The sequence below is a fragment of the Erythrolamprus reginae genome, chromosome 1 (assembly GCF_031021105.1).
Source record: "Erythrolamprus reginae isolate rEryReg1 chromosome 1, rEryReg1.hap1, whole genome shotgun sequence".
NCBI lineage: Eukaryota > Metazoa > Chordata > Lepidosauria > Squamata > Dipsadidae > Erythrolamprus > Erythrolamprus reginae.
Window position 1 is genome coordinate 142,754,629 of NC_091950.1, and position 15,777 is coordinate 142,770,405.

The following is a 15,777-nucleotide window of genomic DNA, read 5'->3' on the forward strand; positions in this document are numbered from 1 at the left end:
TGAGTAAATGGGCAGTCACAACTTGGTTAACCTGGTGGGAAAACAGTGGAAGGTGATCTCTTATGATTTCGGAGACAGCCTTCCCCTTATCTGGTGCCTTCCTGATGTGATGAAATGGGCAAATAACATGACTAGAAATTAATTCAGTATACTATAGTTTTATGATTGCACTCATTACCAATTTTAGCAGCCATGATTAGAGTGATTCCAAAGATGACAAATAAAGGTTCAAAAATAAGGTGGCTTTTGACTGCCCATCTCATTCCCAGTAAAATGAACCAAGTTCTGGCTAATGCAGAGGAGTGAGAAGATGTGATTATCTAGTTGTATGTTTATCTGTCTATTCAGCCATCCATCTATCTGAATGGCATGGTCAATAGACTATACCCTGTGACAATCATTGTGTTGTTCCTCATGATTCTTGACAAATGTATCTTTTCTTTTATGTAACATGAGAGCATATGCACCAAAGACAAATTCCTTGTTTGTCCAATCACACCTGGCCAATAAAGAATTCTATTCTATTCTATTCTATTCTATTCTATTCTGTTGTTTGAAAGTTCTGGATTAATTCTACCTTTTATGTTTATTGATTTTTTTTTTACTAGTGGTAATTTTTTATGTAACATGAGAGCATATGCACCAAAGACAAATTCCTTGTTTGTCCAATCACACTTGGCCAATAAAGAATTCTATTCTATTCTATTCTATTTTTTGAAAGTTCTGGATTAATTCTACCTTTTATCTTTATGGGTTTTTTTTTCTAGTGGTACAAGAAGGGTCTGCAACCCTTTGCTGCAGCATTTTTTATTCGGGCTTTTAAAATGCTGAAAAAGAAAGATCTCCTGCTTTTACATTAACAATAGACAATATAACCCTTATCTATTGCTGGAGTCAGCATATCTGGATTTCTCAACAATCTGAGTCCTTATTTTACTGACCTTGGAAGGATGGAGGGTTGAGTCAACCTTGAGCTGGTAAAGGATCAAACCCCTGGCAGTCAGGGGTTTGCATTTAAATGTATTGCTTTTGTTGTCCCCACGCTTACTTTTTATTTTTTGTTTTATATTTCTAAGCAGTGAAAATGTATTAAAATTTCAAATGTAACTGAACAATATATATACCTAATGGCAACAGAGAACCACATAAAACATCCAGCAGATGACACATCAATTTCCCAGAACCAATTAACTCCCCAGTTAATTGGGATAATAGCCACTTTTTAAAAGCTTTACAAAATGTCAGCAGGTTGGGACCAGCCAGGGATTCCAGAGAAGTCGTGATAGAAAAATCTTAACTTCCCAGGTCCTTGTTACAACTTATCTGTAGAAGAACTCGTGGAATGTGAATAGAGTCTTGGTAGTGCAGTGGTTATAGGTGCAGTACTGCAAGCTACTTCTGCTGATCACCGGCTGCCAGCAGTTTGAATCTCAGTAGGCTCAAGGTTGACTCAGCCTTCCATCCTTCCGAGGTGGGTAATATGAGGACCCAGATTGTTGGGGGGCAATAGGCTGATTCTGTAAACCACTGAAAGAGGGCTGTAAAAGCACTATGAAGCGGTACATAAGTCGAAACGCTATTGCTATTGCTAATACTTCATCGAAAGCATGGATCAGTTAAAAACGATTTAAAAGAGGCTGTCCCTGTCATGTGCACATTACCTTAGCCTGCAAATTGTAGTCAAAGTAGGAAGCCACTGGATATTTCTTACTGGTCATCATGGGTACCTTGATGGAAGGGAGACCAGGGCGGTAGAATTCTTCAAGGACTGTATTCTTTTTTCTAAATACAGTTTTCCATTTGGCTGAAAAGTTTTAAAAAAACTTGCATAAGAGGGAACGTATGTATGTATGTACTGTATGTATGTGTGTGTGTATGTTTCTGGGTATGCACACACACACACTAGAAGAAAATAGGAAGAGCACTGCTGAGTCTCTCTAAAACTTAACACAGTCTACTATGCAGACATTTTAGCTGCCATTCAGTCACTTCTAAAAAGACTCTGAGCAAGCTGTGTTGTGGTTGTGGCTACACGTTTGGCAACAGAGTCTATAAACCATATACAGTGTTCCCTCGATTTTCGCGGGGGATGTGTTCCGAGACTGCCCGCAAAAGTCGAATTTCTGCAAAGTAGAGATGCGGAAGTAAATACACCATTTTTGGGTATGGACAGTATCACAAGCTTTCCCTTAACACTTTAAGCCCCTAAATTACCATTTCCCATTCCCTTAACACAGTGTTTCCCAACCTTTTTTGAGCCGCGGCACATTATTCATATTTTCAAAATCCTGGGGAACACTGAAAGGGGGCGGGGCGGGGGGGGCGGGCTAAAGAAAAGTTTGGACAAAAAAACCCTCTCTCTTCCTCCCTTTCGCTCTATTTCTCCCTCTTTCTCTCTTTTCCTTCCTTCCCTTCTTTCTCTCTCTCCATCCCTCTTTCTTTCTTTCTTCCTCTCTTTTTTGCTCTCTTTCTCTCTCCCTCCTTCCCTTCCTCTATGTCTTTCTCTCTCCTTTGCTCTCTCTCTCTCTCTGTCTCTCTTGCTATCTCTTTCTTGCTTTTTTCTCTCTCTTGCTCTCTCTCTCTCTTTCACTGTCTTGCTATATGTCTCTTTCTTTCTCTTTGCCTCTCTTGCTATCTCTCTTTCTTTCTCTTTCTCTCTCTCTGTCTCTCTTGCTATGTCTCTCTTTCTTTCTCTCTCTCTCTCTCTCTCTCTGTGCCTCTCTTGCTAAGTCTCTCTTTTTCTCTTGCTATGTCTCTCTTTCTTTTTCTCTCTCTCTGCCTCTCTTGCTATGTCTCTCTTTCTTGCTCTGTCTCTCTTTCTCTGCCTCTCTTTCTTGCTCTGTCTCTCTTTCTCTGCCTCTCTTGCTATGTCTCTCTTTCTCTCTCTCTGCCTCTCTTGCTATGTCTCTCTTTCTCTCTCTCTTTCTCTCTCTCTCTTTCTCTGCCTCTCTTTCTTGCTCTGTCTCTCTTTCTCTGCCTCTCTTTCTTGCTCTGTCTCTCTTTCTCTGCCTCTCTTGCTATGTCTCTCTTTCTCTCTCTCTCTCTGCCTCTCTTGCTATGTCTCTCTTTCTCTCTCTCTTTCTTTCTCTCTCTTTCTCTGCCTCTCTTTCTTGCTCTGTCTCTCTTTCTCTGCCTCTCTTGCTATGTCTCTCTTTCTCTCTCTCTCTGCCTCTCTTATATGTCTCTCTTTCTTTCTCTCTCTCTCTCTCAGCTGACTGCAAGAGGGAGCCCTGATGGCGGCAGCTGGACGTGCTGCTGGCCACCGTATATGCCAGGCCCGCAATGCCAGCATGTACGACGTCTAGCAGCATGTCCAACCGCCACCGTCAGGGCTCCCGCTTGCAGTCAGCTGAGAGAGAGAGAGAGAGCGCTCCCTCTCGCCGCCGCCATCTCCCCGCGACTGCCTGCAGCTGCTGCGGCCGCCCCCCCGCTCCCATCGCCAGTGCCCTCCCGCCGGGCCACAAAGGACACTTGCCGTCGACGCCAGAGAAGCTCCAGCTGGGCGGGGCGCTGCCGGTACTTCCGTCTTGAGGCTCCCGCTCGCAGCTGTCAACCGGCTCCTGCTCGATGCCGCGGTTTTCGGCGCTCTCCTGCTGGGTCCCAAAGAAGGAAGGCGGGGAAAAGGCGCGAAGAATGGAGCTCTCCTTCTTCCTGCCTTCCTTCTTTGGGGCCCAGCAGGAGAGTGCCGAAAACCGCGGCATCGAGCAGGAGCCGGGGGACAGCTGCGAGCGGGAGCCCCAGGACGGAAGTACCAGCAGCGCCCCGCCCAGCTGGAGGTTGGCGGCACACCTGGCCATGTCTCGCGGCACACCAGTGTGCCGCGGCACACCGGTTGGGAAACGCTGCCTTAACAACCCTTTACTCAACATTGTTACTGGTACTCACCATTGAATAAGACACTTAGTGATCCTGATATTTATAAACATAATTATTTATTACCAATAATTATTTTTTTTATTTATTTGCAAAAATTATTAATTTGGCAATGACGTATGATGTCATCGGGCGGGAAAAACTGTGATATAACCCCCCCCGCAAAGTATTTTTTAATTAATATTTTTTGAAAAACCGTGGTATAGGCTATTCGCGAAGTTCGAACCCACGAAAATCGAGGGAACATTGTACGTCGCATAATGAAGAAATATTTCCCCTTGTTTGCTTTGAAATTTTGCTAACAGGTTTTATTAATTAGCGATATGTTAGTTTAAGTATAGGTTTGTGTGTGTGTATGAGAGGGAGAGGGAGTGTGTGTATAAATGTATACATTTCGTAGTATTGAAAACTAGTTTGCATGAACGAACATATGAATGTCAAAATAAATATATAAAATAAATATGCTAGTTTCATCCAAAGCTTAGCTGCTCCAAGATGGAACAAATTGGGAAACAATTCACACCATTATTTGTATAATGCTGTAAAGAAGTCATTTTTTTAAAGTATAAACTGACAGGCTTGGAATATGCATTTTCTTTTTCCAGCTGGGTTCATACATGATGCAGACCCAAGGGTTTGGGTTTTTTTTTTTACAATGGTGTGTTGAACAAAGATACTTTGTTCAGTAGATATTTACATGGAACCACATCAAGAAGGGGTGGAGTGAACTTATGGGGTTTTGTATTGAGGATTTTTAATTTTGTAATCCACCTAGAACAGTGGTTCACAACCTGGGGGTTGGGATCCCCTTGGGGGTCGAACAATCGTTTCACAGGGGTCGTCTAAGACCATGGGAAAAGACAAATTTACATGTATCTACTACATATTCTACAATGAGTGCGTTCACATATCTTGAACCCTAAAGCAAAGTAAGCACATCAACTGATGCTTAAATCTAGCCAATGAAAATTGTGCTGGATGAGTTTCAAGGGTTAGATAGATGCGCTAATTATTAGTAAAAACTGACCTGAAAGCAGGGCAAACAACTTAAATTTGTGGGCAAGCCTACCTTTCAACTCATAATGTTTAAAGTAGTGAATAAACTGAAATTAGGTGAAGTTTATATAAACACATAATATTGAAATAAAGTTTTAAAAAGGTTCTGCAAATGAGCTCAGTTCTTGATAACTTGTTGGTCATCTGGGCTGCTTAAAAAAAAACCCCAAAGCAATTTGTCACTACACTTTTCATTTGTTTTAACTTTTTTAACATTTAAAGTGAGGGGGGAGGGGGGTGTATCCAAAAATATAGATGCAAATATTTAAATGAAATTGTTACTTTCCTTCACCTGCTGTGGAAAGTAGGCATCCCTTGGTGTTTCACTGTTAGAGGGATGAAACATAATAATCTCTTTCCATTTCCTCTTCTACAGAATAATCAACAATTTGAATAAAATTCCATGTTATGTGGAACCACATCAGCAGAGGGTGGAGTGAGCTTATGGGTTTCTGTATTGAGGATTTTTAATTTTTTAATCCACCTAGAACAGTGGTTCTCAACCTGAGGGTTGGGATCCCCTTGGGGGTCGAACGACTATTTCACAGGGGTCTCCTAAGACCATGGGAAAAGACAAATTTCCCATGCTGTTAGGAACTAAAGCTTCTATTCTGATACCTTGGAACATATTTTTACAATCCGACCAATCAGGTGTTTACAGTGGGGGTGTCCCTCTGATCTTCCTGCCAATCAGCTTAAAGCTCTGTTGGGAGACTTATGATTGGGAGTCACCACAACATGAGGAACTGTATTAAGGGGTTGTGGCATTAGAAAGGTTGAGAACCACTGACTAACCACTGACCCATGTATATGTTGGGCAGCCACACAAATTCATTCAATAAATAAAAAGACAGTCCCTAATCTCATCATTCTGAGGAGGTGCAGCATGAATCAATTTTAAGAATGATCTCAAAATGACAGATGACTGCATTATGAAAGGGTTTGGGAACAATTTGTCTGGTAAATCAAATGATTTACTAGACAGATCTTACTTGATTTGTCCTTGGATTGGACTGGACACAGATAAGCATGACAGATATTTGCCCATACTGTCATGAATGTTGCATGATGTAACTTAGAATTTCAGTATGCATAGGAAATCCTTAGTGTCACCTCAATTATACATTAGCCACCAGGAGTAGTTTTCTATGGAATACTGAATGAAAGATTGTAATATTCAAGGATAGTGGCAGCAGTAGAGGGACAGATTTTCAAAAAGTCTTGGAAGGGGGAAAAAAAAAGTCCAAAGAATATCCTGAGGGACCAAGGACTAAAGTTACTTCTAGTATCAGAAAAACTGAAGGGAAATACAGTGATACCTCTACTTAAGAACGCCTCTACTTAAGAACTTTTCTAGATAAGAACCGGGTGTTCAAGATAGTTTTGGCCTCTTCTTAAGAACTACTTTCTACTTAAGAACCCGAACCCAGAAAAATTTCCCAGGAAATTTGAGAGCAGCATGAAGGCCCGGCCAGTTTTCTGCCATTTTTTTAAGCCTTAAAGTTTTTGATTTTTTTGATTCCCCTCACCTCACCGTCTTCCTTCGACAGCAACTCTCCTCCTCCTCTTCTTCCTCCTCCTCCCACCCAAATTCCGAGCTTTTATTTCTTTCCTAATGGGTCTGTTCGCATTATTTGCTTTTACATTGATTCCTATGGGAAAAATTGCTTCTACTTACAAACTTTTCTACTTAAGAACCTGGTCACGGAATGAATTAAGTTCTTAAGTAGAGGTACCACTGTAGTGTGCACAAATGACATTCCAGCATAGAGTCTTGAGAAGACAGTGCAGAAGAATCTGATGTGGTACGTGTGACAAAAGAAATTGCTACTGTTCCTTTGAGTAAAGCATTCTGAAGCCAAGAAGCTGTGTGAACCTTCATGTTTTATGCAAATGTAAACTAGGTAGGAATTAGGTTATAAGGATACAGCTTGGCTTGGCAATATTTAGGACATTCCTTAAAGAATTAAAGGAAGGTAATTAAAACAGCATGGAAAGTAGTATTGTCACAGTCCCCTCCCACCATGTTTCTCTCCTTTTGTTAGAATTTTTGTAAACGTAACTCAACAATGGGTTGTATAAAGCTTCAAATGTTTTCTTTGCTTTGACAAAACTTCACACAGGCCATTCTTTGAGAAGCAACATGCTCTGAGAAGCAATCTTCCTTCTCTGCTTACAAACGAGAAGCTAGGCTAACATTTGCTTCACTTCCTATTGCTCTAGATTTCATTTGGCAGTTTAGCTGCTGGAAGTACCAGATGAATCTTATGCAATACTGGTGAAAAAAGGCTTTTCGGATAATGGAATTGCCATATGAGGCCTTTGGTGTCATGAAGTGTGATATATTGCCTCTGAGTCATGAGGCACCATGCTGTGGCCAGCTACAATCGTCTTGCACAAGCTAACCAACACATGCCAACATCTGAACGTTTAATTTCTATATGTGTTTTAATAATCTAACAACTGTGTAACAATACTGTATTTATTTATTTATTTATTTATTTATTTATTTATTTATTTATTTATTTATTTATTTATTCATTCATTCATTCATTCATTCATTCATTCATTCATTCATTTATTTGATTTTTATGCCGCCCTTCTCCTTAGACTCGGGGCGGCTTACAACATGTTAGCAATAGCACTTTTTAACAGAGCTAGGCTATTGCCCCCACAATCTGGGTCCTCATTTTACCCACCTCGGAAGGATGGAAGGCTGAGTCAACCTTGAGCCAGTGATGAGATTTGAACCGCTGACCTACACATCTACAATCAGCTTCAGTGGCCTGCAGTACAGCACTCTACCTGTTGTGCCACCCCGGCTCATATATAACTGAGTTGTTATACACTGCTCAAAAAAATAAAGGGAACACTTAAACAACAGAATATACTGTAACTCCAAGTCAACCAAACATCTGTGAAATCAAACGGTCCACTTAGGAAGCAACATTGATTGTGTTGCTTTTCACATGCTGTTGTCAGCACATCCAACTTTGTACAGAACAAAGTATTCAATGAGAATATTTCGTTCATTCAGAAATAGGATGTGTTCTTTGAGTGTTCCCTTTATTTTTTGAGCAGTATATTTTTAATCCTTTCATGACTGCCACTGTTAATCCCAGATGCAGCAACACATTATGCACAGTAAAAAGAATACAATTATTTATTTCTCCCACCCCCAGAAAATGATGATGGCAGTGAATTCTAAATTAATTGACCCCCATTCTGTAGCACTTTTCTTCTGCAGGAAATCAGAGAAAGTCAGATGGCAAGGGCAGAATCCCTAGAAATATTTTACTTACAGTGGAAGTAGACAGCGTTGAGCAGCACCAGTTGGGTATCAGGATCTAGGTTATCCAAGAGTTTCTTGATCTTGTTGCCAGTACGTTCACTCACCCATGAGTTGATATCAGTCACTGCCTGTTGAGTGTTATCACTAAGGGGCTTCAGCTTAGTTTGATAGAATGTACTTGTTAGATTATGAAATCCATTGGCCACCTTAAGTGCTGTGTGTCAAAAATGTAGATGAAAAAAAATGAAATAGCAGGCATGCACTGTACCATTTAAGTTTAAGTTTAAGTTTAAGTTTAATCAGATTTGTATGCTGCCCCTCTCCGCAGACTCGGGGCGGCTCACAGCAATAGCAATACAATGTAAAACAAATCCAATATTTAAATTAATTTAAAAAACCCCACAAGTTAAAACCAATCATACACACTAGCGTACCATACATAAATTTTATAAGCCTAGGGAGAAGGAACATGTCAATTCCCCCATGCCTGACAACAGGGGTGGGTTTTAAGGAGCTTACGAAAGGCTAGGAGGGTGGGGGCAACTCTGATATCTGGGGGGAGTTGGTTCCAAAGGGTCGGGGCCGCCACAGAGAAGGCTCTTCCCCTGGGCCCCGCCAACCGACATTGTTTAGTTGACGGGACCCGGAGAAGGCCAACTCTGTGGGACCTAACTGGTCGCTGGGATTCGTGCGGCAGAAGGCGGTCCCGGAGATATTCTGGTCTAGTGCCATGAAGGGCTTTATAGGTCATAACCAACACTTTGAATTGTGACCGGAAACTGATCGGCAACCAGTGCAGACTGCGGAGTGTTGGTGTGACATGGGCGAATTTAGGAACGCCCATGATAGCTCTCGCAGCTGCATTCTGCACGATCTGAAGTTTCCAAACACTTTTCAAAAGTAGCCCCATGTAGAGAGCATTACAGTAGTCGAGCCTCGAGGTGATGAGGGCATGAGTGACTGTGAGCAGTGACTCCCGGTCCAAATAGGGCCGCAACTGGTGCACCAGGCAAACCTGGGCAAACGCCCCCCTCACCACAGCTGAAAGATGTTTCTCTAATGTGAGCTGTGGATTGAGGAGGACGCCCAAGTTGCGAACCCTCTCTGAGGGGGTTAGTGACTCCCCCCCATGTTGATGGACGGAAAGATGGAATTGTCCTTGGGAGGCAAAACCCACAGCCACTCCGTCTTATCCGGGTTGAGCTTGAGTCTGTTGACACCCATCCAGACCCCAACAGCCTCCAGGCACCGGCACATCACTTCCACTGCTTCGCCGACTGGACAAGGGATGGAGATGTAAAGCTGGGTATCATCTGCATACTGATGATACCTCACCCCATGCCCTTGGATGATCTCACCCAGCGGTTTCATGTAGATATTGAATAGTAGGGGGGAGAGGACCGACCCCTGAGGCACCCCACAAGGGAGTAACCTAGAGGTCGACCTCTGACCCCCCACTAACACCGACTGCGACCGACCAGAGAGGTAGGAAGAGAACCACTGAAGGACAGTGCCTCCCACTCCCAACCCCTCCAGCCGGCGCAGAAGGATACCATGGTCGATGGTATCGAAAGCCACTGAGAGGTCAAGAAGCACCAGGACAGAGGATAAACCCCCGTCCCGGGCCTGCCAGAGATCATCCATCAGCGCGACCAAAGCAGTTTCCGTGCTGTAGCCGGGCCTGAATCCTGACTGCTGAGGACCTAGATAATCGGCTTCTTCCAAGGACCTCTGGAGCTGGAGCGCCACCACCTTCTCAACAACCTTCCCCATAAAGGGAAGGTTGGAGACTGGTCGATAGTTGTTGAGAATGGCTGGGTCCAGGGAAGGCTTCTTGAGGAGGGGGCGCACAAGTGCCTCATTGTAGGGATCCGGGAAGGACCCCCTCCCCAAAGAAGCATTGACAATCTCCTGGACCCAGCTCCGTGTCACCTCCCTGCTGGCTGAAACCAGCCAGGAGGGACACGGATCCAGTAAACAGGTGGCGGAACTCACAGCTCCAATGGCCTTGTCCACTTCATCAGGTGTCACCAGATCAAACTCTTCCCAGACAGGTGGACAAGTACGCGCCCCAGTCACCTCAACTGACTCGTTGTCAGTCGACTCTGTATTCCAATTGGAGTCGAGGTCCGCTCGGATCCGAGCGATTTTATCAGCGAAAAACGTGTTAAAATCCTCGGCACTACTCTGCAAGGGCTCCCCAACTCCCCCCTGATTAAGAAGGGAGCGGGTCACCCTAAACAGAGCGGCCGGGCGGGATTCCGCTGCTGCAATCAAGGCGGAATGATACGCGCATCTTGCCGCCTTGAGCGCCACTTTGTAAGTCTTAACATGTGCTCTTACAACTACAGATAATTACAATTCTTGTTTTCTTAAGATTTTACAGTTTGCTATTTATTTAAAAGATAAAGATGGATGGTTGCCAAATGTGGCTCATTTACAGAGAATGTGTTATACTGTCAATAATTCATTTTCTTCAAGGGACCAGAAGAGTGCTTTTTAAGGAGATTCTTATATGAGAATTAAAATATGTCAAAGGGTTGAATAAGGTTCAGGAGGGAAGTGTTTTTAATAGGAAAGTGAACACAAGACCAAGGGGACACAATCTGAAGTTAGTTGGGGGAAAGATCAAAAGCAACATGAGAAAATATTATTTTACTGAGTAGATCCTTGGAACAAACTTCCAGCAGACGTGGTTGGTAAACCCACAGTAACTGAATTTAAACATGCCTGGGATAAACATAGATCCATCCTAAGATAAAATACAGGAAATAGTATAAGGGCAGATTAGATGGACCGTGAGGTCTTTTTCTGCCGTCAATCTTCTATGTTTCTATAATCAATTCCTTTGTAAGCTATAGAATTTCCTTTGGAAGTATCTATCTGGAAAGCATTAACTCATTCGTTGCATCTGTCTTTGTGCAAAAGGAGACAATAGCCCAACCTACCAAAAACAGCATTAAAGGACACAGAACAGAAATGAAACTCAAAACAACGTGGTAACAGAACCCTTATCCAATTAGACAAGCAACTGTGAGAGTCGACCATCACTTAAGTATGAGCTAGTAGTGTGCTACAGCTGCCAAAAAGGCTAAATGGAGCCTAAGTTGCATCAACAGAGGGTTAGTTTCAAGATCACTTGAAGGGATAATACTGCTTCCAATTCTGGTTTTACCACTATACAAAAAGAAAAAAGTTGAGACTTTAGAAAGAGTGCAGAGAAGAACAACAAAAATGATAAGAATGATCAATGCCTGGAATGCACTACCTGACAGTGGTTTCTCCCCCAAACCCCAAAAACTTTAATTTTAGACTATTTACACTCAACCTCACCCCATTCCTAAGAGGCCTGTAAGGGGTGTGCATAAGCGCACCATTGAGCCTACCATCCCTGTCCTACTGTCCTATTGTCCAAAGTTACCTATATCTACTTTGCTTTTGTTTATGTCTACACCACACCTGCTATCTTGTACATGTTTTGACAAATAAATAAAATAAATAAAATGAGTCTGGAGGCTAAACCATACGAGGAATGAACCAGGGAACTAGGTATGCCTAGTCTAACAAAGAGAAGGACTAAGGAGTGATATGATAACATTCTTCCAGTATTTGAGGGGCTATCAAAAGAAAGGGGGAGTCAACTTATTCTACAAAAGAACCTGGAGCCAGGACAAGCAAGAGATGTAAGATCTGAAAAATATTCAACCTAGTACAAGTTTCCTGACAGTGGAGAACACTTAACCAGTGGAATGGCTTGTTTCTGGAAATTGTGGGTGCTCCATCACGGAAGTTTTCAAAAAGAGACTGGACTGTCATTTGTCCGGAATGGGCAGGAGATTGGAATAGAAGACCTTCAAGGTCCCTTCTAACCCCATTGTTCTATGTTCTATGAACTAATATGCTATTTATAGATTAGCACTATGGGAAATGATCTGAATAATCAAATAAATTTGTCCGTCCGTCCGTCCATCCATCCATCCATCCATCCATCTATCTATCTATCTATCTATCTATCTATCTATCTATCTATCTATCTATCCGACTTCTATGCCGCCCAATCCTGAGGGACTATTAGCTCAAATCTATAAATAGCAATTACATATAATCCTGCTTATGGATCCAGGTAAAAAGTAGACTTACAGGTGCTCAAAAAGGAGAAAATCAGTAACAAAAATATTCAGTCATAATAACTCAAAAAATGTCACTAGAAGAAAGCAGAAGCATAATAGTTTATTTTACTGTGCCTTCACTTTTGTTCTGTTGCCATATTTTCTATTTGTATATTTTTAAAAACATGTTAAAATTATTTCTTGGACTAAGTTTATCAAAGGAGGAAAGAAAATTTAGTTACTATAATATTAAAAAGTTCAAAATTTAGAAATGCTTATAACGTACTTACTCACACAAACCTTTTTTGCAGGGCCTTATGAATATATGAATAGTTTTTTTAAAAAGAAATTATTACCAGTAACATTTATTAGCTAAAAATCCAATTATAAGAAGGTTTTTTTTCAAGCTTTAAAAAAACAACTCTGGCCCCAAAGGGCAACAGGTTAGAGTTAAAATAAACCTGCAGTTAAAATAAACCAACTGTTACTCACTTGGTTGGTAAAAAATCGCATTGGCTGAGGTCAGGGCTTCGGACTTGCTAAGTACTTTCAAGGCTCTATGCACACATGCAAATTCTTTAGGATAGGTCAGCAACTCTTCAAAACGATCTTTGGTTTCCCCACAGGCTCCTGAATGGGAAAGATAATGCGTACGGAGGGGGTTATATGTCATGGTGCAAAACCACAGTTTCCCCCCGCTACTTATTTAATCTTTCAATTCCCAAATTCTTGGATTTTATAACCTGCCTTTGTTATGGCAATTACATTGCTGCCAAATATAATTCACAAGCTTGATTCTGAGGTCTAGACAGAGGTCTATCTCTTCATTAATTTTACCCTTCACTTTAATGGACTTTCATGTCACAAAGCCACATTTGAATGTTCACATTGAGTGGATAACACCAGAGCCGGTATTTCTTTTGTTCATCAGGTAAAGGATATATTTTCCAGCTATATTAACACAGTTCTATTTTATTTATCTATTTCTTTATTTTGTCCAATACACAATGAGAGTTTTAGTGGGTATATACAGTGTTCCCTCGCTTTTCGCGGGGGATGCGTTCTGAGACCGCCCGCGCAAGTTGAATTTCCGCAAAGTAGAGATGCGGAAGTAAATACATTATTTTTGGCTATGAACAGTATCACAAGCCTTCCCTTAACACTTTAAACCCCTAAATTGCAATTTTCCATTCCCTTAGCAACCATTCAGATTATTACTCACCATGTTTATTTATTAAAGTTTATTAAAAAAAATATTTATTAAAGGCAGACAAAAGTTTGGCGATGACATATGATGTCATCGGGTGAGAAAAACCATGGTACAGGGAAAAAACCTGTGAAGTATTTTTTAATTAATATTTTTGAAAAACCGTGGTATAGACTTTTCGCGACGTTCGAACCCGCGAAAATCGAGGGAACACTTACAACATCAGCCTGATGATGGTGAATGTGATTTCACTGAAACGTCGCATAGACATGCAAAATATTACACGGAGCAAAACCCGAACTAAGAACAATCTACATACATATACCCGTGAAAATCTACGAAAACAAATATATATATATATATACACACACACATAGTAAAATACATGATGAAGGTTATAGAGGAGATACTCATAGTAAAATATATCTATGAAAGAATCGAAAAGAAGATATAGTAATAGAACATATCAATGAAAGAATAGAAGAAGAGATATAGGAATAGAAGAAAGCTATAAGAGATATAGGAGAGCAATAGGACAGGGGACAGAAGTCACTCTAGTGCACTTGTACTCGCCCCTTACTGACCTCTTAGGAATCTGGATAGGTCAAGTGTGGATAATCTAAGGGTAAAGTGTTGGAGGTTTGGGGATGAGACTATGGAGTCCGGTAATGAGTTCCACGCTTCAACAACTCGGTTACTGAAGTCATATCTTTTACAATCAAGTTTGGAGCGGTTAATATTAAGTTTAAATCAGTTGTGTGCTCTTGTGTTGTTGTGGTTGAAGCTGAAGTAGTCGCCGACAGGCAGGACGTTGCAGCATATGATCTTGTGGGCAATACTTAGATCTTGTTTAAGGCATCTTTGTTCTAGGCTTTCTAGGCCCAGGATTGAAAGTGTAGTCTCGTAGGGTATTCTGTTTTGAGTGGAGGAGTGAAGGGCTCTTCTGGTGAAGTATCTTTGGACATTTTCAAGGGTGTTAATGTCTGAGATGCGATATGGGTTCAAAACAGATGAGCTGTATTCGAGGATGGGTCTGGCAAAAGTTTTGTAAGCTCTTGTAAGCTCAGCAAAAAGAATGTTAAACTTATGCAGCATTGATCACTAACCACTGGATGACCTAGTGTGACCATGCGACCAGTTTCTCAGCTTGTTGCTGCTAGCATTGGAAATGTGGATTAAGTGAAAGTGCAGCAAGTATTTCTTCTGAGATATAGTAAGACTTTCTAGTACCTTTAGATATTTTGATCTTAGCATTATCAGCTCCAGCTGGTATGCCCAAGCCAACAGGCAAAAAATTGTTGGTACTATAGTCCATGATATCTGAGTGATATCTGACTGTTTGTTTTCTGAGGAGCAGAAAACTCCTTAGATCAGAAAACAACAGGTTTTCAACACAGACTTCAGAGGATAATCAGAACTGCAGAAAAAACAATTACTGCCAATCTGCCCTCCATTGAAGACCTGCATACTGCACGAGTCAAAAAGAGGGTGGTGAAAATATTTCCAGACACCTCACATCCTGGACATAAATTGCTTCAACTCCTGCCCTCAAAACGATGCTACAGAGTACTGCACACCAAGACAACTAGACACAAGAATAGTTCTTTCCCAAATGCCATCACTGTGCTAAACAAATAATTCCCTCAACACTATCAAACTCTTCACTAAGGCTGCATTACTATTACTATTAGTCTTCCCAGCGTTCCTATCACTCATCCCCTCCCACTTATGACTGTATGACTGTAACTTGTTGCTTGTATCCTTACGATTTATATTAATATTGTTTCGTGATTACTTATTTGTAGCCTATGACAATCATTAAGTGTTGTACCTTAACAAATGTATCTTTTCTTCTATGTACAGTGAGTGCATAGAATAGAATAGAATAGATTTTTTATTGGCCAAGTGTGATTGGACTCACAAGGAATTTGTCTTGGTGCATATGCTCTCAGAGTACATAAAATAAAATATACATTTGTCAAGAAACATGTGGTACAACACTTAATGATTGTTGAAGTAGACCCAGAGGCAGGGTTTGAGCAATCGGTACTTTTATTCAGCTCAGAGAACAAGTGACAGCTCAGCAAGCAAAGTGACAATTCAGCGAGTACCGACTGACTCTGCCTGGAGAAACCGCTCCTTTTATACATTTGCGGTTCCCGCCAAAGCTAGAGCCGGCCGCGTCTGAGCCAATCAGGAGCGACTTCCTGCTTGGGCTCAGACAGCGCTGGAAAGAGGAA

General features: G+C 41.5%; 1 protein-coding gene across 4 annotated transcripts in view; it reads right to left on the reverse strand.

Moving 5' to 3' along the window:
• Window positions 1-15,777, reverse strand: part of SERPING1 (serpin family G member 1) — a 33,725-nt gene that overhangs the window by 4,773 nt on the left and 13,175 nt on the right. For all 4 annotated transcript variants that reach the window (XR_011556814.1, XM_070727255.1, XM_070727248.1 and 1 more), the window contains 3 exons: window positions 12,823-12,960; window positions 8,232-8,435; window positions 1,662-1,804 (listed from right to left, as the gene is read on the reverse strand). Coding sequence is in view for 3 of the 4 variants with exons in the window: in XM_070727255.1 (XP_070583356.1) it covers window positions 1,662-1,804; window positions 8,232-8,435; window positions 12,823-12,960 (485 nt within the window). In the remaining variant the exon portion in view is untranslated. The remainder of the gene's footprint in view (window positions 1-1,661; window positions 1,805-8,231; window positions 8,436-12,822; window positions 12,961-15,777) is intronic.